A 26,670-nucleotide genomic window follows, 5' to 3' on the forward strand; every position below is an offset into this window, starting at 1 on the left:
AAAAAAAAAAAATCTTAAATGAAAAATGCAGAGAACTTGACCTGGCCCCTTCAGTGCTGTGAAAGATGCTCCAGGTAACTGGTTTTTATTGCAGGAGAACATGGTTGCATAAACAAGATAATGTCACCATCTTCGTTATTACTGCTGTCCACCCACATGGCTGGGCATTTCATTGGGAGTACCAGTTCAAGCCATTCAAGCTCTTCTCACAGACATGGGGAGAAAGAACAGGTGACCAGGTGAGACCTGAGACTTGTGTCTTGGTTATTCTCCACGTGCCTCCGCCACCCATCCCTGCCCTGCTCTGTGCCCTCTGGGTTCTCTATAACTGCAACACCAGGCTCCCTGTTCCCTCAGCATCCTGTTGGGTTTGGCCAATGGGAGGCACTAGCAAGAGGCTCCACATTGACGTATGTATTCCCTGCTCCATCCCAACCCATCTGACCTGCCTTGCCCTTGCTTTACTGCACTCTGGCAGAGGTGCTGTTCTCCTGGGGTCCTGGCTTCTGTGGGAGGCCCCTCTCCCACTAACTCTAGCTTTTACAGACTCCAGCCACATTTCCTCCCCTTGCCCTTTAGGCCTGGTCCTCATGCCTGGGAGCCTCACCATCCTGTGCCGGTTCCTGAACTCTGGCCACACCTCTGTAAACAGTCCCTTCTTTAAGCTCTTATGCTGCTCCCTTCCCCAATTAAACACTTCTGAGTGTGCATCTGCTATGTGCTGGGATCTGGACTGATGTACTTGGTCTCACATCTATGAGTGTTCTAAGCCTTGCTCACACGTGGGTCTCACAGCGTTCCAAGCAGGAAGAACACTTGGCTGCCTTGAAATCTGACCTCTGGTCCTGGCACTGGCCCTTGGGACTCTCCCTCTACTCGTTCAGATCCTGCTTTTTTGGATAGTTGCCAGCTACTGAATGCCAGCAGCTGGCTGGCTGAAGGAGTCCCTGAGTTCCTTACGAAATTTTGGGCAGGATCAGGTAGGGCCAACGCTCACAGTAGTAACTCCAGGTTTTTCAGTCCTCATTCCTTTCCAAGGGCTCACGAGAGGCAGAAATGGGCTGGTTCAAGCTAGTCCCTAAGGGGTACAGACTTTTGGGCCTGGGAAGAACATTAAGGTCATCTGGGCCAACCCACTCCCTTTGCAGCTAGGGAAACTAAGGCCCAGGAAGAAGGGACTCCCCTGAGATCAAAGTAGTGGTAGAGACAGGGTGAGAACCCAAAGATCCTGCGTATTCATCACCAAATCTTGGTGTTGGAAGGAGTATTAAAGATTGCACAGCCCAGGGCTGGCCGAGTGGCGTGTTGGTTAAGAGCTGGCTTGGGGCGCCAGCTCTGAGCAGCAGGGCCCTGGTTCAGATCCCACATGAGGGCCAGTGACACTGCCTTTGACAGCTAAGATGATGAACAACAGCTCGACCTGGAGCTGGGCTGCCGTGAGTCACCGGCGACAGCGTAGGCTGCAGCCTCTGCTGCAGTGGGCTGCCATAAGCTACTGTGAGTGGCCAGCAGCCAGCATGAGTGGCCTGGAGCCAGCGTGAACTGCCAAGAGCCGCCGTGAGCGGCCGTCTAGAGGCCAGCGACCAATCTGTCTCACTCGGGAAGAGCGCAATGATAATACCAACATGGGCCAGTGAAGCGGCGTCCTCCACAACTAGACTAAAGAACAAAAGGACAGCAACTTGTCTGTTCCCCTTCACCGATTCCCCACCGCTGTTCCCCTCCCCCAATTCCCCAATAAAATCTTAAAAAAAAAAAAAAGATTGCACAGCCCAACCACAATAAATAGCAAAGTACAGGCCTCTGCCATTTACCAGTAGGGATTGCCAGAACCACAGTGACCCCTGATGACCTCCAAACCTAACCCTAACCAGGGACAGTCCAGACAGTGCAGCAAGATGTGATTTGGAGAGAGGAGGCACTGAAGAAACTCCTTTGTACTCAGGGTCACCAACAGCTCCCCACTCCTAACAGGACAAGCTTCCTGCCCACAGGCCTGCTCCCTGAGTAGCCACACCAGTGTGGGCGGCACGCCTTCCCTGTGGCAGAATGCTGGCTGTGTCCCCAGCCAGGTTCACTTCCTGGGTCTATGGCTGAACTAGGTTTCCCAGCCCCTGGAGGCTAGATGGGGCCATGTGACTAATCCTCCCCAGCAGAAACAAGTGAAAAGTATGGGTCACTTCTAGTTCGTGGTGGTGAAGAAAAAGCTTTACTTTCTCTACTCTCCATCTGGTTGGAAGCAAAGGATTCCAAGATGGTGAAGTTACCACATGGGCCCAGCCAGGATGCCCATGTCCCTGGAAGACAGCTGTGTGGGAGCACTACCCCACCAGCCCCACCCACATCTGACTTTAGGGTGCGAAATAAGTAGGCCTTTATGGTGCTGAACACTAAGAGGGGAAGAGGAGGGTGGGCAGCAGCTAGTGCTCATAACCTTGATTGATTACAGAAATTGAATAACTTCCCAGGGAGCCCACACATGCCTCCAATCCCTCAGGCTCGGTCTTTCAGAGACATCTTCAAGCCCTCCTTTCTGCTCTGTTGTGAAAGCCTGATTCCACAGGGTCTCCTCTAACACTCCTTTTCTTTCCTCACCCTCTCTCCTGCTATCTACCCCCTGGATGACTCAGATAGCCTCCTAGAGAGTGGGGTTTCTCCCCTTAGAAGTGCCCTTCCCACGTTCTGAGAACCATTTCTTTAAAGGGCCCTTTGACCCTCTTCAGTCCTCAAACAACACACCTAACCCTGCCCCTGGAATTGCCACGATTCCAACAGTCAGTGTTGGGCCACTTTTCTTAAAAGCAAAGCTGCTGGTGAATAGCCATATTCCCTTTGGGTTTGCAAATGCACTCAGAAGTCTCCATTATCTCCTTTATTGTTCTAAAGGGACAATAATTTCAGGGCACTATTTACAAGTTTTTGATAACAACAACAATAATAGCAATGACAGATATGATAACCCCACCTGTTTTTTTCCATTGTAGAAACTTCCAGCCATTCACCCTATCAATTCCTTAAAATAGAGTTCTTCCTATCTTGACTCTTCCTTTTTGGGACATGACCTAGGTTTCAGTGTCTAATCTTCAAGATCCTGGGGTGGTACCCACATAGAGATTTTTTTTTTTTTCTTCAGGCCATAGGGGATTTTTCTGCTGAGAAGACAATGAAATTTGTGCTTTTCCCACCTTCCTGGAGGAAAAAAGATTTCAGGGGGCACCACATCTAAACATACTGGGCATTTCCAGAAAATCTCAGCAGATAATGAGGTGGGTTGGGGGAAATATTGCAGCTAAGGCCTATATTACTTACAGTAGTTTTTTGTTTTGTTTTGTTTTTTGTTGTTTTTAAAATCTGTGTAGGTGGTGGGTTCACTTAGATCTGCCTAGTCTTTTAGCAGTTTCTCTCGACTTGCTCTTGGGTTCTTAATCAGTAAAAATCTTCAGTAAGATGATGGTATATGATCATCGGATGGTGCCTTCGTGAGTGAGTGAATTATTGACTGATTGAGTGAATGGACATTATAATCTATTAGCCTGATGACCATGTAAGGCCATGGAAAGTGGGCTCACCAGACTCAGGAGACCTGGGCCCTAGCTTTGGCCCTGTTGTGAACACAGCCATGTGATCTCAAGCAAGTCACTTCTGCAGACTGACATTTGGTTTCATCACTTGTAAAATAATGAAAGGGTTGGACTGGACCAGTGCATCTCACACTTCCATGGGCTCATAGATCACCTGGGGATCTTGTGAAATACAGATTTTGGTTCAGGAGGTCTGGGGTGGGGTCCTAGATTCTTCATATCTAACAAGCTCCACCTAACAGGTGATGCCAATTCTTCCAGTCCATGGGTCATACTTTGAGTAGCAAGAGTCTCGCTGGATCTCCGAGGTCCCTTCCCTAATCTTCAGTGGTTCTATTTTTGACAGACTAGAATAATCAGTTTATTTCCCATTCACCAGTCAGACTCCTTTTAAAAGGTAAGTCTGATCCTTTGGTGGCTTCCCATATCGCTCAGAATAAAATCTAATTTTCACAATGCGGTCCTGCGAAGCCCTACATGATCTGTTCCCCCCACTCCATTACTTCTCTGACCCCATTTCCTACCACTTCTTCCCCTTGCTTATATACTCCAGCCACATTGATCTCTTTGCCGCTCTAGGCATGTGCTACTCTCATAGCCTCTGCATGTGCCCTTTCCTCCACCTGAAATACTTTCCCTTCAGGTATCTGTATAGTTTGGTCTTTGTTCAAATGCCACCTTATCAGGAAGACCTTCCTTGATCACCCTATCACAGTCGTTCCCCACTTCTACTCTATCATGCTTTAACCCTTTATCCTGCTTAATTTTCATTCATACTAAATATTGCCATCTAATACCTTGCATATAGGTTTTTGCAACTAGCAATTGCCTTATTTATTCAGTGGTTTATTGGTTTTCATTATTGTGTATTTATTTGATTATATGTATATTCTTGTTATCCCCTACTGGAATGTGAGCTCCACGAGAGCAGGAATTTTGTCTATAAGTATTTTACTCACTGCTGTCTCTCCAGGACCTGACCCATGCTCAACCATCATTTGATAAGCTGAATAAGTGAATAAATGAATAAATAAATAGAAAAGTGAAATACAAATAGGCTATTAAAAAAATAAGGCCCTAGGCCGAGTGGCGCGTTGGTTAAGAACTGGCTTGGGATGCCAGAGGGCCCCAGTTCGGATCCCACATATGAGGGCCAGTGACACTGCCCTCTACAGCTAAGATGCTGAACAACAGCTCAACCTGGAGCTGGGCTGCTATGAGTCGCCAGCGATAGCGTAGGCTGCAGCCCCTGCTGCAGTGGGTTGCCATAAGTTACCATGTGTAGCCGGCAGCCAGCGTGAGCAGCCAGCAGCCGCAGTGAGCGGCCGTCCAGAAGCCGGTGACTGATCTGCCTCGCCCGGGAAGAGCGCAATGATGGTGCCAGCTTGGGCCAGTGAAGCAACGTCCTCCACAACTAGACTGAAGAACAAAACAACAGCAGCTTGTCTGTTCCCCTTTCCCCGATTCCCCAATAAAATCTTTAAAAATAAATAAATAAATAAATAAATAAATAAATAAATAAATAAATAAAAGGCCCTATATTGTCATTTGACCTATCTACACCCTCTGTGTCTTCAAGAAAAGCTGTGAGTCCCCAAGCCACTAGAGACTGTGAGATAGGAGAAGGAAATCTGTAAGGAGAATGGCTTGGGGTTCACCTTAGTCACAGCTTCTGTACTTAGAACTCACCTGACTTCCCTTTTTAGCCAATGTCACCTGAGAGGTGTTTATCACCCTGGCAGGCAGAGGCTTCATCAGGCCACATTCAGATCACCAAACTAACTCTCCTTTTTCTACTCTAAGGCCACCATTAGCCTTCCTCGTTGTGATTTGGCTTCCCACAGTGAGAAAGGACAGGCTGCTCAGGCTGACCCAAATGCCCGCTGCCCCTGGCATTTATACATCTCATTATAAATTAACCATTTGGCAGTCTGCTTTATCCCCTCCAGTCTCCTCTGAGTGAGTCAGCTTTCCGAGTCCCATTAACTTTGGGGCCCTGATGGGATCAAGTTTCTAAATCTTCAAGACCAGACCCTGGACAGCAGCTACTTCTATTATATGTTGCTACCCTGTGAATGTTCTCAGCAGTTGACCAGCTGGTCCTTCCCAGGCGCCACCCAGCATTACTGCAAGATTTGTTTAGCATTTTCCCCCACAGACCCAGCAATTCCACTTACAGGAGTGTATATTAAGGAGATAACTGGATACTACATAAAGACACACTAGAAAGGTGCTCATTATTGCATTGTCATTTCCCCTCTTCCTCAGCTGGAGGTGGTGGAGGTAGTACTTTTGTGTCCCATGCTGTCCCCAGAGATTGGGTAGATGCTAGAGTGCCCCAGGCCCCACCTCATACAACACCCATAGGAATTCATTTATGGTGCTGTCTCTTACCATTGGGTTGTCTGAAAAGTCATGACACATGTTTGCAACGAAAAACATAGAAAAAAATACGTCATGACTTTTGCGACAACCCAATATAACTGTGAGGGGAGGTGCTGGTGACAGTAGCAGTTGGTTAAGCAATCTGTACCGAGAACCCAGAAGTTAATGAAACTCTCCATTCATTTAGTGAACAAGGAATTAGGCAGCCATGTCTCTTGCTGGGGCCAGGAGTGGAGTCCTAGTCACAGAGCAGCAGCTGGCCTGGGTGAGCTGAGTCCTGGACAAGGGGCTGGGCCAGCCCTCCATTCTGGCTGTTGCTGTGGGCACTGCAGGGTCAGGCTGGCAAGCTGACCTGGAAGTCAGCCAAGGTCAGATGGGCTCCAGTCACTGACCTCTCCTTAAGGCCACCACCTGGAGTGTGGCAGCTTCTCCAGAAAACCAAAAGTCCTTTTTATACTCCCTTTGTCAGAGGAGACAGTAGTGCCTCTCACCCACCTGCTCACTTTGAAGGGAGCCTTCACCCTACAATCACCCCCCTTACCACTTTGGAGGAAGCGAGTTACTTTTAGTTTCCAGAGATGATTCACCCTCCTAAGGGTGACAAAGATGACTTCTCTCCTGAAGCAGGAAATAACCCCCAATTTAGCAAAAAACTGGTAACAGCTAATCCATCAGGCAGGGTCTGACTTAGTATAGCATATTAAGGTTTATCATGCAGAATATTAAGGTTTCTCATGCAACCATTAAAATGAAAATGTAGATCTACACAAATAATTAAGTGAAAAGAAGAATGTAACAAAATTGCTCTTATAATCTGGTCCCAATTTTACAAAAAATATGGAGGCGCAAATTTAAACATACATGTATAGAGAAATAATTGAACGACATTCATTGAATTGAACGATAGTCTTTATCTCTGGGTGGTGAAATTCCTCGTGTTTTTTGTTTGTTTGTTTGTTTTTGTTTGTTTTTGTTTGTTTTTTAGCTGAGACATCCTGCCACCTGTTGGCAGCTCAGCGGCTGCTCAGCTCGGGCCGGAGTCGAACCGCTGTTGCTCAGAGCTCAAACTCTTGAGCGAGCTCTTAACCAACTGAGCCACTCAGCCGGCCCATTCCTTGTCTTTTTTTATACTTCTTTGTATTATTTGAAATTTTACAATAATCATGTTTACTTTATAATTAGGAAGACTACTATTTTCAGGTTGAAAGAAAAAAGTTCCATTCAATTTGGTATCCTTTAATGTGCAAAATGCTGCAGCAGTGACTGGTACAAGGTACCATGGAAACCCAGGGTTGAGAATGGCATTAACTGCCCAATATTTGCAGGATCCATGTGCCCTGGATCAGATGACCTCTATGGTATGTCTTCCTATTTCAAGAATCTATGATTTGAAGACGCCAAACAGTATCTCTAGATCAAAACTATTTATAAGAATCATTTCCTTCATAATGAGTTGGAACTTCCACTAACTGCTTGTGTGTTTATTTATATATTTTTTGCTCGTATGTTTAGATGACATCATCTCTGAGATTTATGTGAAATGACTCCTTCTCCTTCATGTTATCAGCAGTTGAGTCCCTTATATTTCTATGTGTTTAAATGATATCTGAAGAAGCTGTCGTTTGTCAAGGTTTAATTGTTTCCATTATTTTTTTTCCTGGTAAGTTTCCAGATATTTTTGCACAGATTTGATAATGAGACCAGCAAAGAGGTTGAGAGGTGGAACGTGCCTACAAGTTCCAGGTTCTAGCCCAGATCTTCCACTTTTTAGTGGTGTGAACTTGAGTTAATCACATCCCTCTAGGCCTTACTTTTAAAATTTATATAAAAGGGGGAGAGGAGGGAAGTCAGACATGATGATTTTAAAGATCCTATCTAGCTCTGACTCCCTATGATGAGTCTTAACTCTGAGATTATAATAGAGTATCTCATAGTCCTGCACCCAAATATTCTTAATGTTATCTCAGTATCTGAGTCTTTCAATAATTACAGAATTATATTCTTGAATAGAGCCTCAGAATTCACTGCTTTGAATCCCTCCTACACCAGCCCTACTACTAACACCCACATGTACCTACTAACACCCACAAGGGCAAGATGCTCACTTCCTCTCAAAGCCACCCATTTCCCTTTACTCGGAAAGAACAATTAAAAGCTCTTTCTTGGCAGAACTGAAATCTGCCACCCTGTAACTCCGACCCAGTGTTCCACACTCTGGGTCACTTTGCAAAGGGCATGCAAAAGACACTTTCTTTTTGTCCCCATTCGCTGCTCATTTGGCAGACCCAATGAAGGTGTTTCCAATTCCTGACACTGATCTTGGAGGAGGGGGTCTCCCTCTTCCTATTTTATTCTTCAGAACCCAAATTAGGGTGAGCAGTTCTTTACTCAAAGCTCCAGTGATGAATGTGAACCATACAGAGTCAGAGTGTGGGAAGTCAAGCCTTGGGTCCCTTTTCTCACATTTGTCCTTTTGCCCTGAACAAATGCCTGAAGCCTCACTGCCCCGACCTACAACCCTGTGGATGTCCCTTCTTTTCCTAACATTAGGCCTTCTCTCCCTTCTCATATTTCCTCTTTCTTTCTTAAATCCTCCTTGTGTCCCTGCATCTCCCCATCTCATTTTCCTGAGTTACCAACACTCTTACCAGGAAATTCCAGGTCCAAGTCGCCTCTTGTGTCTGTAATCTATAGAGCCTCCAGCATCTCTCTCTTCTCTCTCCACTTTCTGCCATTGGGTACAGAGAAGAGGTGGTTCTGAATCACAACAATGGAAATAAAGGACATCCAAGACAAAGAGGACTCCCATTTCAGAGTGCAGTTTGCTTTCCCCCAAATAGGTTAGAAAGAAAAATCAAACACGTCTTGCACCCCAACGACCACAAGCTTGCAACTAGTAGATACACACATCCTGGAGCTCTAATGCACAGTATAGTGGTTATAATCAACCATACTGTATTACATACTTCAAAGTTGCTAAGTTCTCACCACAAAAAAATATGTGACATGATAGAGGTGTTAGTTAACACTACGGTGGTAATCATGTTGCAATATATAAATGTATCAAATCAATACCTTGTATACCTTGAACTTACACAATGTTATATATGTCAATTATATCTCAATTTAAAAAAACAGAAAGAAAAAAAAGACTAGTTAACCTTCAATAGGTCTACATAAGTACTTCATATTCCTTTTGTCAACATAATTTTACTCTTTCATTTTGTAGAGGAACAGAGGTCCCTCTGCCTTCCCCATCCTAGGTTTTCATGACAATGTTCTCTTTCATTAATTTGAGAAAATTATGCCCATGTGGTTCTGCCTAATTCTTAGGTTTCTCTATTGAATGGGAAGGTGGAAAATGGGAGGGGCTTTGGAGAGAAGGGTTTCTAATGTCTCTATCAGTCAGGATTCAACTAGAGAAGAACAAGTAGGAGATAAATATTAATATATTAAGAGATTCACTGCAAGGCATTGGCTTATGCAGTTGTGGAGGCTGGCTAGGTAAGTCTGGAATCCATCAGGCAGACCAACAGGAAAGGTAGTCTGGAACTTGCAGGTGAATTTCTTCTTCTCAACTCTGGAAGCCTCAACTCTGCTTTTAAAACCTTTCAGCTGATTGAAACAACTAATTATCTAGGGTAATCTCCCTTACTTAAAGTTAACAGATTAAGGACTTTAACCATATCTATAAAATACTTTCACAGAAACATCTAGATTAATGTTTGATTGAATAACTGGGCACTGTAGTCTAGCCAATTTGACACATTAAAAAAAGACCATCACATCCCTCAAATACCTACGTTGGAACTTTGGAATTGACCCATTCCATATATGTGCTTATTTCTTTGTTCTATTTTCCATAAGAAGAACTGATAGAAAAATGTGCCTTTATGTATCAAATTTCTTTAGACATGTCCACATCCTTTGCCCAGGACTGTCATCCCCTTCTTTGTCTGTTAATAAAGAAGTATGTGGAACCCAAGTGGCCGAGTAGCAGACTTAAGGTCCAGTTCAAAGGAATCTTTGTGCTTCCTGGTAGAAGCATTCCTCCCTTGGGTACTAAGACCTCTAGACCACCAGAGCCTAAAGTCACAAGAAAAGAAAGCAGAAATTTTGCGAGGGAATCACTGCAAGTAATAAGTGAGTGGAGCGACTTCCATTTCTCCCCCTTGATCCTGAACCCATGAATCTTGGCTATGGGAGAAACAGCACCATGTATTGGATACTGGTTTAGAGAATATACAGCATCTTACAGGACATTGCCCCACACCCACGAGATATTACTATCTAGCTGGTGCTATAACTGAGTCTTCAAAAGGCCGTTCCACCAATCTATCAAACCAGCTGATCTGGGATGATGGGGAACATGGTAAGACTAGCGATTCTCACAAGCATTCATTGCTGCACTTCATTGGCTATAAAGTGAGTTCCTTGATCAGAAGCAGTGCTGTCTGGGATAATGTGATGGTGTATAAAGTATTCTATAAGTCCACATATGGTAGTTTTGGCACAATCTCTGTGTGCAGGGAAGGCAAATCCATATCCAGAGTAAGTGGCTACTCCATTAAGAACAAAGAGCTGGCCCTTCCATGATGGAAATGGTCCAATGTAATCAATTTGCTACTCAGTAACTAGCTGATTATCCCAGAGTCATATAGGGCTCTCAGTGTCAGTCTCTGCTGCTGGCAGACTGGGCACTCAGCATGGGCCATAGCCAGGTCAGTAGTGGTGAGTGGAAATTCATGCCTAACCTCCATCCCTGCCACCATTTCCACTTGATTCTGTTTCTCCAGAGAATCCTGACTAACACAGAAGGAAAAAATGAGAGGGACATTAAGAAGAAAGAATGGATAAGTCCTGGCAACTAATAAAATACAGATTTGGAAGGCAGAGGAAAGAGACAAGGATAATTCCAAGGTTTTACCCTGGAGAACCAAACAGAGGGTAGTGTGCTTAATTGAGATAAAGAAGTCAGGAGGATGAGTAGGCTTGGAGGAGAAGAGAGAGCATCTGATTTAGCCAGCCTGAGTTTGAGAGGCATGGGATACATCCAAGGGCGGATATACAGGTTCCTAGAGGGAACTTGGAACTAGCTCTCAGAAAATGGATCTAGTCATGAGAAAACAATGGGAGTTATCTCTACAGGGAGAGTTGAAGTTTAGAGGGGATGCGATCATGTAGATGATTTCAAAGATCCTGTCCATCTTTGACTCTTTATGATGAGTTTGAATTCTGGGATTATAACAGTCCTGGTTCCAAATATTCTCCAAGTTATCTTGGTATCTAAGTCTTTCAATAATTACAGATTTATATTGTTGAGTAGTGCCTCAGAGACTATGGCTAGAATCTCTCTCATACCAGCCCTGCTAGATGGTCACCCTGTATCTGCTAACACACCTACAGGAATAGGAAGCTCGCCCCTTCCCAAGACATCTTATTTCTCTTTAGTCAGAAAGACAAAAAGGCTGATTCTTTAGAGAATTCTGGGGTAAAAGGGGGTTGAGGGGTAAGATTTGCCAGTAAAATAAATGAATCAGTAGGTGGATCAAAGAGAAAGAAAGGGAGGTTGGTATCAGGGAAGTCAAAAGAAGGGTAGACCAAGAAGTTACAGGAGAATTAGAACTTAGGCTCCTGGAATTAGAGAGGAAGAGGCGCCTGATGACTGAGGAGAGGATGATGCCAAAGGAGTGGTAGAGACCAAAGTCGGTTTCCCACAGGCTAAGGCAATTTCCGTGGGAGGAGCAGGGAGTGTTGACTGTTTGGTCAAATGAGGGCTCCTTTAGTGGACTTTGTATGAACTCTTCCATGAGCAAGGTGAATTTAAGCCTTCCTTGGTGCTTGCAGGTGGAAGACCCACATCTGTTATGAATACTCAAGACTACATGAATGCAATTTAGAAGGTAGGTATAGAAGAATCCAGCTTTGAATTATTGCTTTATATAGTGGGATGAGCTTTGCAGATACAATTGTTTTGATGGCTTGTATCCACATGCAACTAGGCTGGGGCCATCTATAGCTGCGTTACAAATTACCCCTATAACGTAGTGGTCTGAAACAACAATAATCGCTTATTATCCCATTATTTTTATGGGTCAGGAATTCAGACAGGGAAGAGTGGGGACAGCTTATCTCCATGCTGTCTATCTGGTGCCTCAGCTGAAGACTCAAACATTGAGGAGCTGGAATAATCTGAAGGCTTAATTGGGACTGGAGGATCTGCCTCCAGACATAGTTCATTCATGTACCTGACAAACTCACGCTGGAAATTGGTTCCTCCCAACATGGCCTCTCCACAGTGTTGCTTGAAGGTCCTCACAACACGGCGGCTGGCATCCGCAAGTGAGCAATTCAAGGGCCCAAGGTGGAAGCTGAATTTTTGTTAATGATCTCACCTGGGAAGCCACCCACCATCAGGTCTGCAATATCCTATTGGTCACATGGATCGGCCCTCTTCATTGTGCAAGGGGACTACACAAGGCGTGAAAAGCAAGAGATGAGGGTCATTAGGGGTCACGTTGGAGGCTGGTTGCCACACTTGGTATGCCAGAGGTCATTAAAGCCAGATCAGAGCAGTACTTACAGAATGCTAAAGGGCGGGCAACTGGCAGAGGCCCAAGACTCACTGAAGTGGTTCCCTGTCTTGGCTACTCCAGCCAAAGGGCCTATAGATGGTGTTCTTGGTCTCTTAGAGTTTTCATCAGCCCCAATAACCTTCCTGGATGGAGAGTTTACAGTTTCCCTGAAAGGGAAGCATCAGCTGGGAACTTCAAAACCAAGCCACACACACAAAAATTCTTTGCTGGCCTGGACAACCTCCTTTGCTTGCTACATGTCTATAGGATGCCCAGTTTCTGAATGCACATTCTCTGTGGCTGCTGATGAATTTAGAGCGGAGTGGGATGGCAGCGAAACAATAGCCAGGCTTCCAAAAAGACTCTCCTCCATGTGAAGCTCAAGAGAAATCGACATGACGTAATGGATTTGGATGAAAACAGTCTTCTCACTCTTTGTAAACAGAAAACCATGACTACGCATGTGTTGGTGATATGCAACACTTTCTAGGGGCCAGCAGGAGTTTCCACTTTGGCACCCTATGGTTCAATGCAGCCCTGCAGCTGTTCGTCTCACCCACAGGACAACTGCAAGCCTCACATTTTTCCTTCTCATCACCTTCTCCACCCCCGGCTGGGAGCCTTCCTGCTATTTTGCCTTTCCGGATGGAATGGTACAGCTGGGGATAGCTGAGATAGCTTGTGCTTGAACACAAGGGCAGGAAAAACCAGTGGGGACAAGAGGTGAAAGGAATTGGTAAACATGTGAGAGATATTGAGGTGCCAAAAGCAGAGCCACAGAGCTGCCCCACTACAGAAGTGTTGCCTAGAATGGGCTCTCTCTTCTCCCTGGGATGTTGAGAGGACAGGAGCCCCTCACACAGGTGTACCCCTCTTCTCAGTGGAGCTCATTGTGGCTGAGACCTGCTGCTTCTGAGCAGTTAAGTCATGGTGAAAAGGAAGGGGTTTTCCTTCAGGAAAAAAAAGGGCTTCTGTTTCTATGACACAGCCCCTGCTATTATTGTGCTGTGTGACCAGGGCAAGTCACAACTTTTGCTTCATCTGTGAATAATAATAACCTGCTTCTCTTGGGCTCAGGCACATAGATTTAAGTGCAGAAGGAATGAGCAGATATTCACCAAACTCTAAAGCACATTTAGGTGAAAGCCTTATAGGGGGAACTTTGGACAAAACTGTTCTTTTGCTCTCTAGTAATTACACCTTCTTCCAGCACTGTGTGACATTAAGACAAGGCCACTGGCCTGGGGACTGAATGCCTGGACATCTGCTTGGCTCTGCCTCGCTGTGTGCCTGGAACACATGGCTCCCCAGCGGGCCTGCCACTTTCAAATAAGGGACTTGACCATGGCTTCTATCTAGTGCTGTCTTCCCTGGTCTTTCATGGCCTTGAACCTAAAGGCTGGAGTGGCCACATGGTGCATTGTGGAATGTGGACCAGGACACCTGAGCTCCTGCCCAGCTCTTCAGGAGAGCTCAGAGATTAACCTATCCTGTTTCTTCACCTTGACTATAGAATACATTCCCTGAAGGAGCTTGTAAAATATACCACTCCCCTGCCTTATCTAGACCAATTGAACAAGAATCTGAGGGTGGGACTCCTGTTTAGGTGTTTTTTTTTAAAGCTCTCCAGGTGATTCAAATGTGCATTCAAGGCTGAAGTCACTTATCCCTCCACGATTTACAGCTCAGCAGAGAAAGGCTCAGGTCCAGGCACTGGCTCAAACATCCCTGATTCTAAAGGTAGCTATGGAGGAAATCTTCACATGAGGAGGGCAGTGAGACCACACGCTGACTTATTTTCTGCGAGTTACCTTCCCCCTTGGCAAGCTCACTAACCACAGGTGCTACTGTCATGCTGGACAGAGGATCCATAATTCCCAACCAAACACAACTTGGCTGAGAGCCGAGGGACCACTAATGGAAAGTAGCCACAAAAAGTCACATCGACCAAGAAAATTTGCTTCCACTGCCACGCACTTGTCTTCTGAAATGGATGTGTGTCTGTTGCCTCCCTGCCTAGGCCCATGTGAACAAGGCCATTTTCTTTCAGCTTTAAAATGGGAATCTAGAACCCTGCCCTGTCTATCTCTCAGGGTTGTGACAAAGATCAATCTCATTAATGTACATAAAGGTCTTTGTAAGCTGTAGGCTGCTTGAGTGAAGGCCTTTATTATTAGGGAATTGTGGCTTGGATGGGAGTACAAATACTCAAAAGGATTGATTTTTTTCAGAGAATTAGAATTTTCTGCCCAAACAACTCTGAAGTTGGAAATAGCTTCATGGGATCCTTGCCTAGGTGTACAGTGAAGAATTCCTGGTATTCATGGGTTCCTGGAGTACATACAATGAGGCTTACAGAGGGAGGCTTCAGCATATGAGGTCTGATAATTACATTCGTGAACTTGTTGCAACGATGTTGCTAACCTTTTTTGATATCAGAGGGATTATTCATTATGAATTTGTACCGACTAGACACACAGCTAGCCAAGTTTACTATTTGGAAGTGCTGAAAAGGCTGTATGAAAAAATTAGACGACATGAACTTTTCACCAACAAGTCATTGCATCACGACAATGCACCAGCTCACATGGCACTGGCTGTGAGGGAGTTTTTAGCCAGTAAACAAATAAATGTATTGGAACACCCTCCCTACTCACCTGATCTGGCCCCCAATGACTTCTTTCTTTACCCGAAGATAAACAAATATTGAAAGGAAGACATTTTGATGACATTCAGGACATCAAGGGCAATATGACGACTGCTCTGCTGGCCATTCCAGAAAGAGTTCCAAAATTGCTTTAAAAGGTGGACTAGGCACTGGTGTCGGTGCATAGCTTCCCAAGGGGAGTACTTCGAAGGTGACCATAGTGATATTCAGCAATGAGGTAGGTAGCACTTTTTCTAGGATAAGCTCGCAAACTTAATTGTCAGACCTCGTAGACCCTGTCCTTTCCTGGGTGGCAGAAGCTGTCCCAGAGTCAGTGGCTCCATAAGGAAGACCACATGCCCCTGTGCTGTTGCCAAGAAAATGTGATGACCTTCACTACTATCACTGACTGTGCCTAGTACGTGGAAGATGCCCATAATATTGGGTTGTCGGAAAAGTCATGACATATTTTTTCTCTGTTTTTCGTTGCAAAAATGCATCATGACATTTCCGATAACCCAATATTTATTGCGTGAATTGATTCCAACATAAGGTAATGCCCATGCTAATCCCATACTCCCTTGAGATCTGCAACTTGTCAGGGCAGAAGTAATAGATATTACTGAGGATTAAATTAATGGGGGGGGGGAGGGAAATAACCAAACAAACCTCTCCAATTATAGGATAATACATATATGTTCATTGTAGCTAAGGAGTAGGTATTACAACAAAAAGAAATACGGACACAATCATTTTCATAAAACTTTACTAGTAGATATTATTAATATGTGCCCAAAACCATGCTGGGCATTGCTCTAGGGAGGGCATAGAAAGAAATCACCCATAGTGTTACAATTGAGGTGAATGATTGGATGGTGAGTGGGGGTGGGAAGGGGTCAGGAAGGATTTGAGACAGGGGTGGCATTTGATGCAGCTAGAGAAGGGGAACTGGAAGAATAATCAATCCAAGGAGGGAATCATGTGACAAATGGAAATTCTAGGGTATATTATGATTAAGTCACAACAGCTACTGCTTATAGAGCATTTGCTATGTGCGGGGAACTGTGCTAAATGCTTTGCACATACCATCTCATTTGCTCCTCATGATAACTCCATGAGATGTTTTTAGTCCCGTTCTACATATGAAGAGACTGGAGTTCAGATGGTTACAAAGCTAATAAACGGCAGGAACAGAATTCAGACACGAGTCTGACCCCCACCCCCAGTCTTTGCTCTTACACAGTCCAATGCGAATAGAATTAATTGCTCGTGGAGTGATACAATGGAGTCTGAGGTGTCTTTATTTAATTTGGGGGTGGGGCACACAGAACATTTTAAGGAGGGGGAAAAACATGATTAGAATTGTGCAGCATTTCCGTCACTCCGGTGTCCATAGGGAGGTTAGACTAGAGATCGATTACATGGCTGTGCTCATGATCCAGGCTTGGGTTGAGAAAATCACTGTTTGCCATTAAGCTTTGCTACTGAAAGTGTGCTCGTGGGGCCAGCAACCTGGGCATCACCTTCAGTTTGTCAGAAACACAGATTCTTGAACCCACCCAGTAATACTGAACCATTGTAACAAGATACCCAGCTAATTCTAATGCACACTGAAATTTGACCAGTATTTCCATAAAGGACAGGAACTCTGCCTGGGGGTAGGGGGAGACACTCTTCCTAGAGGGGCACATCTTTTTTGGATGGCAGATCCCTTTGAGAATCAAAGGAGAAAGCCAAAGACACTTAACCCCGAAAAAAATCACTGATGCATAACCACATAAGCCTCCAACTTTAGCAGCTTCAAAAGCCCTGAAGAGGACCACTGCTGGGTCTGTAAGGAAACCCCAAATTTTAATTCATTAATAATTTGGTTAAGGAGGAATGGTGAGGAGTTTGCAGTTAAAAAAGAATAAAGTCTGAAGCCATGGGCTGTCATTTTAGAGACTTTTCAAGCCTAGACAAGGCTCACATCACTGCAACCAGGGCCAAGACTCGGTTCCCATCTCCCCCTCCCTTCTTGCATTGTTCTCCAAATCCCTACTGATCTGAGCAGATACCCTGGAGTAACAAAACCCTGGCTTCCTCGAGCTGGACGGAGCCTGCCTGCCTGCTTTTCTTCAGTCTCAGAAAAGCCAAAATTAGCCTCACTTTTGTTTCTTTTCTCAGGAGTCTCTACATTGTATGTCAGGAAAGGATTATTGTGCTCTTGGGACCCTATCTTATCGTGGGGTGTGGGGGAGGTGATGAGTGAAAGGAAAATGGTCTTTGACAAATTGGTTCAATTTGAAAAATCACATGACCTTCCAGTAATTGCCCACCACTGCTTCAGTAAGGCTATTGTTTCGGCTCCCAAATATTTAGCCAAGTGGGAGGCAGGGAAAGGTTGGGGAGCGGTCAGGGGTTTGAGAGCATGATAATGTGGGGAATCTGATACCTAGGAGGCTCTGGCCCCATGACCTGAGTTTTTTATCACTGAGTTCTTCAGAGGTAAGGAGACACCTTAGGGTCACTGACAGAATGCAGAAAGGTGGGAGAGAGTCCTGCTGAGGTGTGGGCTCTCTGGAGGAGGTAGCCTTTAAACCTAGGCTGATTCAGCAATTACCTGCTTTACGACTGGACGGGCTGCTGTGCTGACTCCTCTGGGGAGAGATGGAAATATTCTTTTACCTCTCACAATGAACACTGCGCAGAGAAACAAAACCACATGCAGTGAGCCAGGGGCAAATGTGACTTGAGCTGTCGGAGCTCAGGGTTTCACACAAAGAATTCAAGGCATGATCAGGCGTTTACCCTTATTCAACTTTCAAAAATTCCTGTGTCTCCAGGGAGAGAGCTCCCAGTGAACTCACTCCGGCTTGCTCAGCCTGATGTCACGGGATTTGGGGGAGATGAGGCTGGTGGCGCAGCAGCATGTGACAATGTGTGTTATCGATGGGGCACATTTTTCCCCTGTGCTCATGTGGTCATCTGTCTGATATGCCTATGGGTGGAGGTGGGCAGAAGGGAAGGGAGTGTCCCGTCACCGGCGACAGAAAAGAGCCATGAGGTCATCGGAGCCCAAGACTTTCCTCGCTGACCACTGGCAGCAATTGTCTTCCTGAATTGCATTCCCAGGGGTTCACCTCCGCTCCCACGGAGAGCTCTGATATTGGAATTCCTGCTTTGGACACACATTTTCTTCCATCTGAAAATATGCCCCAATACCCAGATAGGAGATATATTATTTGGCAGGAGATCTGAGATTTAACTTTGAGAACTGTATTTTGTTTCTAGCTTCTGATGACAACTCCCTCATGTCTCATCCTACCCGAGGTGCCATCCTTGCCTCTCATAAGTTCCTGCTTGGGCGGGACTGTGTGGGCAGCCCCCACCCCCTTTGCCAACACCCTCCCCTGGGTCCCTTCTTGTGGCATCTCACTAGGGTTTGGGATCCCTCTCCACCCATTCACCCCCAGACCTACTGAATCAGCAAAATTTGAAAATCTGTATAATAAGCAGACCACCTGGAATTCTGCCCTTCCCCGAGTTTGGGAATCACTGAGCCAGGTGATCTCTGAAGACAGATTTAGCTCCAATGTTCTAGGATCGAAATGTTCTGAGGGATGGCAGCCTCCAGGGAATAATCTCAGCCCGCCACTTGCACAGGTGAGTTTTATTTAATACCCAGTAGGTCTCGGTCTTCTTCGGGGATTCTTTACCTTGGCTGGATATGAGAATCATGCGTGGGGTTTTCAAAAATTACACCTAATATGCTTTTCAAGCAGAGATTAGATGTGTGGGTTTCCCCCCTCCTCTCTCAGAAGCAAAACATCATCTTAGATTTGCTGGCAGCGGTTCTGGCAGAAGGGTACATGTTGGCACCTGGTAAGCTCTTGGGGAATCTCCCTAATTAAGCTCAATCGCTTGGCATCACAGAGGACAGAGAGCCCTCTGAACAAATTCGTAGGGATCCCAGGACTTACTCTGATAACTTCCACTGGAAGAAGGGATGTACTGAGATCATTTAGGCTCCAAGATGGTCAAAGAAAAGCTGCAGACCCTGGACTGGATCTTTGTGGGGAAGAACGCGGGAGAGCAGAGAGTCTGGTTCCACGAGTTGGTGGGGCTGGAACTGAGTGTGACTCAGGATGGCAGTCCCAACTGGTATCCTTGGGGGAAGCTGTGTAGGTGAACTGCTATATTAGGAGACTCAGGAGGGGTACACTTAGCCATGGTTAGCAAAGGGGGCAGGGGTGGGCCCTTCTCAAAGAAGCACAGCTGGGCCTGAAAAGCTGCTAAAAACAGCTGGTGGGCTCCAGCTGAGGACAGGGTAGGACCAGTATCCAACAGCGACACCACGAGGCAGCGAGACACCACGAGGCAGCGAGAGGCCACAGCAGGAGTAATGATAACTGCTAATATTTCTTTGGTGTTATTGGCCCAGCATTGATGTTAAGTGCTTTGCACTTATTCATTCATTTAATAACAGTTCTGTAAGGGAGTCATTATCGTCCCTATTTGTACAGAGAAGGAAACCGAGGCATGGAGGTTATAGAATAACTGTCAGGCTGTGATTAAGACTGTCTGGCTCCAGAGCCCACACCCCTGACCACAAGGCAGGCTGTGCTGCTTCCATAACAATAGCCACCATTTTTGGAGCATTTACTATGTGCTATTGTACTCTCTGTGCTCTTTAAGTCTTCACCACTACCTTAACACGCGAGAACTGTTTTTATTCCCACTTCACAGATGAGAAAAGAGAGGCACAGGGAAGGTAAGTAGTGGACAGTGGACGGCTCCTCGTCCATTCTCTCCCTCTGGGAATGGAGTCCAGACTAATCCTACCTAATCACATCACAACTTCTTCACTTTTTGGAACTTCTACAGGCTCTCAGACAACTGAAGCTAGGTAGGAACCTTTATTAAGGGATACTGGGCTTCCTGCAATCAAACATGTGTAGTCTTTAGTGAGGACCTGGAAAAACAAAGACTATGTGGCTACCTCTCCCTCCAAATTTGTGAAAGCGGATCATACCAGTTTCGGGAGCCTGTCTCACATTTACTGAATCAGAGCACAGAGAGGGTGAGGCCAGCAAATCTGAATTCAAACAAAACCAAAGACAAAACACAGGTGATTCTGCTGAATGGCCAGGGCTGAGAATTGGTGCCTCTGTTTCTCAGTAATAGTTCGCAGCCCACAGTGAGCAGGCAACAGTGTTTCCAGGGACTTTTTCTAATTTTCAAACCCTCTTGCTTAGAAGGAAGCTGCATGTGGGAGCCAACCAGAGAGAGGGAGCTGGGTGCGGACGGGGCAGGGATGCAAAGCCCACAGGGCCTGCGATCATATCCATACACTTTGTTCATGCCTTCTTCTTGCCTGTTTTACTTAGAAAATCGTGATCTGTTCTTCAAAGACAGGCTCAGACGTCTCATTTTTTGTGAATACTTCCTGTCTCTGGCCTCCCTTCCTCCAGCTTTGCCCCAGCTACAGCACCAACCTCCCTGAGAGCACTGCTCACCTCATCCCTTTTCTGTGTCTCCCCCCACCCACCCCCACCTCCCGGAAAGACACACTTGCAGGATGAGGTGTTATTTACACACCCCTCTGGCCCAGCAGGGTGTCTGGGACTTAGTAACCGCTCAGAAAGTTTGCAAGCTGAATGCACATCATGGAAATGAAGAAGGGAAGGGAAGAGTGAAGGTAGAGAGGGATAGCAAAGACATAAATGGCAAAGAGGTACCATGGGTAGTGAAATCTGATTTAGTGCTGACCCCTGAGCACATGTGACCTTTGCTCTGGCCCATGGGACAGTCAGTCCAGGCAATCACCTGGTCACCTGGAACTGTGGGCAGAGAACTGAGAGAGAGGCAAGATTTATGATTTATGATTTACTTTTCTGATTTCATCAAGAATCATTTTTTATCTCTGTTGATGCTTCAAACAACCCTATGAAATAAGTGGGGTAGGTGTTATTTCATTTTACAGCTGAGAAAATTAAGGCTCACAAAGCTAATAAGCACATCCAAGATCACACTGCTAGTAAGCAGAGAATACGTTAATCCAAATTCAGTGCTAGACAAAAAATAGCTCAGATTCTTAAGGTAGCAAGGGTCCTGGCATATCTGATCCATCTCTCTGGTCAATGGGGCATCTTCCCCAAAACATCTTGGAGGAGGGGTGATAGTGTTGCTAGAGTGTTGGAGAGCTCCCAGCAAGCACTGCAGCTTGGGCATAGCAAAATGAAAGTTCTCTCCGGCGCTGAGTTAAATTCTTTCTCTGGAGCACATACCCACTCGCTCAGTCCTGTCCTCCTGAAGACCAGAGGCTCTGCTCCCTGTCCACTCTGTCAGCTCTGCCCTACTGCCCCTGAGGCACCATGGCTGCCTTCCTGTACTGAGTGGAGGCCGGCTTCCCCTCCCTTGCAGCACTCTGAGTAGTGGATTGTCTGTGCTCACTCAGCTGGGACACTGACTCACTCTGGACAGTTGGGTGAGTCACAGCTTGCCTGTGGGGATCTATTTCCCGGTTAAGGTATGTATATCAAAGAGTAATATTCTCTGCCACTCTCTGCTTGCTCAGGAGGAAGTAGAGCATCTCAAATTATCTCAGTCCTTCTTCCTCAGAAGATCAAAGGGCTCTTACTCATACCACCTCCTAATAAAAATGTACTCAGGACCTAATAGACATCCAGGGGAATTGGCCCTAAAACTGGGGGAAGCTACAAAATGAATTGCTTCACGCCTAGGAGGTAATAATAACTGATATCTTGATGGCCTTTAGAAGTTGAAAAGACCCTTTCAAAGGTTGCGTTCAGGTTTTGCAGCCCATTAATAAGGTAGGCAGGAGAGGAGTAAACTTTTTGTGTGTGAACACCAAAGAAAGAGATCCGTCTCACAGGTGGAGAGTGGTGAGGATTTTCCTTCAGGCCTCCTGGGTCTGAGGGCAGACTGTGCCCCATGTGTGGTGAGCCAGAGCAAGCCCTCGAAAGACTACCCAGTGCTGACAGCACTAGGCACTCAAGTTTCAGCTCAGGACTGAGCGCTGGCTGCTCCCGCTGGAACTGGTGACAGCACATCTGAGCCTGGCGTTTTGTTGTGTCCTATCTTATCTCAATAGGAAAAGGCAATTCAGGGGAAGAATTTCCTTGTCATAGTGCTCCAGGCATTCCATTGTCCAGCTTTCTTAGCCGGGGTTCATCCCCTTGGCCTGACCATTACTCATATCCATGGAGGTACCTTATCAGGGCTGTCTAAAATAGAGGGCCTATTTTTTTTCTTAGTATCAGACAAACTGGAATCTGTCCACCCTTTGTGGCCTGACATAATCCCACAATTAACGGAATCCAGCCATACTGGGAAGCTGTTTAAAAAGCAGTCCCTGGTAATCCAGCTGTTTCCTTCGCAAAGCCCTGGGGTTTCAGGGTCCTCATTGGCAAATGTGATGGAGAGGCATCTCACGGTGGAGCTTACTGTGACAGTCTTTACTCCTGTCCTTTCTTCCCCAACTTTTTTCTCTGTAAAACTTCAAATCTACAGAAAAGTTGAACAAATAGTATAATGAACACGCTCATGCTATTCACTTGGGTTCACCACTTGGTCCCATTTTGTCACATTTGTTTAACCTCTTTCTCTCCATATACATATATATATGAAAAATATATACTTTTTTTTCCTGTTGAATCATTTCAAAGTTACCAAATCATGATGCTTTTCTCCTAGTTTGACTTGTATATTCTACAAACAGGGCATTCTCCTATCCAACCAAAATACTATTATCACTTTCAAGAAATAAAAATGTTAACTAATTATACCATACATATTCAAATTTCCTTAATTGTCCTAATAATCCCATATAGCTTCCCATTCCTCCCTTTAGACTCCTTTAAACCAGAACAGTTTGCCAGTCTTTCTTTTTTCCTCCATGACATTGACATTTTAAAAATCAAAGGTAGCTGTTTTACAGAATGTCTCACAATTTGGATTTATCAAAAATAGATCCCAATTAAAATATTTTGGCAAGAATATTTCACAGGTGATGTTTTGTCCTGCTCAGGATATTACATCGGGAGGCACTCATTGTCAATTTATTCCATTTTGGTGATGTAAATTTGATTCCTTGGTTAAAGTGATATTGTCCAGATTTCATCATTGTAAATAAACACATTTCCGTTTATAATTAATAAGACTCTTTGGGATGATATTTTGAAACTGTGAATATCCTATTCCCAATAATCTTTCACCCAATGCTTTTAGCAACTATCAAGGTCCTTGGCTGTCAGTTATGGTGAATCACTTTTTCAGTTTGTTTTTGTCTAATTTTAAAAGAAATACCTACTCATTACAGAAAGATATAAATTGAAAAATATAAAGGAAATATAATTTCTATATACACACAGAGAGCAAGATAAAAATACATGCACGAATCCACAGTACAGTTACTTATGAATTTTCTAAGGTTTATGTGAATTTTATTTTGAGGATGCATATATGTATCTATAAATTTCTTTAGTTTTTTTTGTCTAGTTATGTAATAAAAATATACTAATTGAAAAAGTATAAAGTACCGAAAAGCATTTAAAAGTATAAAATTCATAAACATATCCATGACAAAGTTACTTATATATTTTCTTTTTCATATGCTTTCTTATTCATACTAAAAACTAAAAAAAAAAAAAATCTGTCCTTTTAATTTTCCTTTTCTGATTTTATTTTTATTTTTTCTCTCCTGCTTTTAAATAGTAACGTGGCTGTCATATTTCCCTAGGGGCTCTCTCCTGTCTATTTTCTCTGGTTTGGGAATAGTTTCTATCTGGTCTACCAGTCCCTGTCTCTGGCCTTATGGGACTTGATTGGCAACGAGCTGGAACTAAAACAGCTGCTTGAGCCAAGGGGCTTCTTTTTGAATAAAAGGTGTTTATGCTGCAAACTTTAAAGAAAAAGGAATGTAGGGGGAGAAATTTTTAATTTGGGGGATGTATTTAACTGCTTCCACTTTCAAGAAACCACTACTACAAGAATTCACATAGCCCCTTTACAATAGAAAGTCTTATAATGACTTATAAGACTCTTTGGATCTCATTAGTAAACAATGTTTACTAATAACTGCTAAGAGTGGCACACACTCGTTTGTGTTCTACTTTGTTACTTGACATTGTCTTTTGTAGATTTTTTTTTTACCATGTTAGAATTCATGTTATGAGAAAGCGAGCCACTCACACACTGAGCTAGATTATTTCAAGGTAAGTCAGGTCTGTTCTTCAGTCTATGGTTCTATGATCTTTTATAGTCCATGGAAAAATATCATTTCTTCACTAAAGTACAGATGTCCCCAACTTACACGATGGTTCAACTCATGGTGGTTCAACTTTACCATGTGTGAAAGCTATAGGTATAATCAATTACAGGAGATAGTCAACACTTTATTATAAAATAGACTTTGTGTTAGATGATTTTGCCCAACTGTAGGCTAATGTAAGTGTCCCGAGTTTTAAAGTAGGCTAAGCTGAGCTATGATGTTTGGTAGGTTAGACGTATTAAAGCATTTTCAACTTATGATATTTTCAACTTACAGTGGAGTTTATAAGGACATAACCCCACCATAAGTCAAGGAGCGTCTGTATGTTTAATCTTTCCCAACAGTAGGGTTTTCTGGCTTTATCACTTTTTTTTTTTTTTTTTGCGATTCTAAATAGTTCTATGAGTACCTCTTGTACAAATGGATTAGCTTAAAAGCTAATTCCTGAGGGCAGGTTTCTCAAGGAGTAGTCCTGGATTGTCTGTAACAGAATCACTTGTGGAGCTTGTTAAAGATTCCCAGGCCCTGCCCTGATTTGGAAATCACCAGGGGTGTAGCCTAAATTTAAACAGGTATCACACATACCAGACCTTTAGGACATACACAGTCCACAAAGTGCAATTGCTAGTCACAAGGAAAGGCCTATGGAATGGCTCTTTTCACACGTGGCCAGGCAGTCCCCTGGGCAAAGACGGTGGCAGCTGCCGTGTATGAAGGCCCTTGCTCCACTTGTGGTTTTGGGAAATTCCTCAGACTTGCATTGGAGATGCTCCAAGTGCTAAGACACCTGCAAAAGGAGAGGTAAAAGGATGGAGGTCAAGTCCAGAGCAGAGGGGTAGAACTTGCCAGGGTGCCCTGAAGGCAGTTGTGAGTTGGAAGGGCTGGACTCGGAAGCTGGATTCTAGTTCAGGAATCACAGGGCGGGCAAGGGGGCTCTGGCACTACTGGTTCCATAGCAACCCGAAGGATGTGAAGATAGTTCTTATACACAGGTCCCAATACACCAGCGGCCCTGTCCTAGCGGCTGTGTCTCATTAGCCTGCACTTAATGGAAGCTGGAGGTAATCCAACCAAGAAAAAAAAAAAAGATAACCTTATAACCTCAAAGTTGGAAAGATATTTGAAATCAAACCGAATAGAGAAAACTACCAGAACAAACAAAACCGTTAAAACTGGTCCCCTAAAAAAACCAAAAAAAAGTGGTTGCCTAAGAAGTACGACTGTTGCGGGCAAAGGGGAGGCAGCAAGGCACTGCTGTTTTTCCTCATAAACCTTTTGCTAGTGATTCTCTTTTTAAAAACCATGTACCTGCACTGCCTTTACTTCAAAAAACATATGTAATGTATTTAAAAACAAAGAAGAGAATGATTTGCACCATGAAGGATGTTGAGCAGCCTCAGATATGTTAGGAACGGTAAAATAATCTTGGAACCAGCCCTTTAAAAACCAGGGGTGTCAGGCCGGCCGAGTGGCGCGATGGTTAAGAACTGGCTTGGGATGCCAGAGGGCCCCGGTTCGGATCCCACATATGAGGGCCAGTGACACTGCCCTCCACAGCTAAGATGATGAACAACAGCTCAACCTGGAGCTGGGCTGCTGTGAGTCAACGGCAACGGCTAGGCTGCAGCCCCTGTGGCAGTGGGTTGCCATGGGCTACCGTGTGTAGCCAGCAGCCAGCATGAGCGGCCAGCACCTGCGTGAGCGGCCATCCAGAAGCCGGTGACTGATGTGCCTCACCCGGGAAGAGTGCAATGATGGTGCCAACTTGGGCCAGTGAAGCAGCGTCCTCCACAACTAGACTGAAGAACAAAACGACAGCAACTTGTCTGTTCCCCTTCCCCCAATTCCCCAGCACTGTTCCCATACCCCCAATTCCCCAATAAAAATCTTTAAAAAAAAAAAACAAAAAACAACCAGGGGTGTCAAATATGCACTAGAAGACGCTCTGGGCTGTTCTCCCGAGGCCCGCACCCGGCTGCAGCCAGGCAGGAACCAGCGCTCGGTGGCCCCCTAAGGCGATCCTGCGGGACTCGCGGAATTCGTGTGAAGCGGCGGCGGGGTGCGCACGCGTCCAGCAGCGCATTTCCTCCCCTCCGGGAAGTCCCGCAGGGCCGCAAGACGCTGGGGTTTGGCTACTTGTCAGAGGAGATAGGCAGTAGGAGCCAGGATTCGCTTCTGAAGGTGCCAACAGCCGGGACCGGGACCTCG

General features: G+C 45.0%; 1 protein-coding gene across 2 annotated transcripts in view; it reads right to left on the bottom strand.

Moving 5' to 3' along the window:
* TMEM44 (transmembrane protein 44) overlaps window positions 1–26,670 on the bottom strand; it is a 76,546-nt gene that overhangs the window by 13,205 nt on the left and 36,671 nt on the right. Inside the window, exon 10 of one of the 2 annotated variants that reach the window (XM_019651301.1) lies at window positions 24,880–25,249. The exons of the other annotated variant lie outside the window; for it this stretch is intronic. Coding sequence (XP_019506846.1) covers window positions 25,241–25,249 — 9 coding nt within the window. The 3' untranslated portion in view covers window positions 24,880–25,240. Of the gene's footprint in view, window positions 1–24,879; window positions 25,250–26,670 lie in introns of those variants that run through there. 2 annotated transcript variants of the gene reach the window in all.

Source organism: Hipposideros armiger, unplaced genomic scaffold, assembly GCF_001890085.2.
Source record: "Hipposideros armiger isolate ML-2016 unplaced genomic scaffold, ASM189008v1 scaffold_8, whole genome shotgun sequence".
Lineage (NCBI taxonomy): Eukaryota > Metazoa > Chordata > Mammalia > Chiroptera > Hipposideridae > Hipposideros > Hipposideros armiger.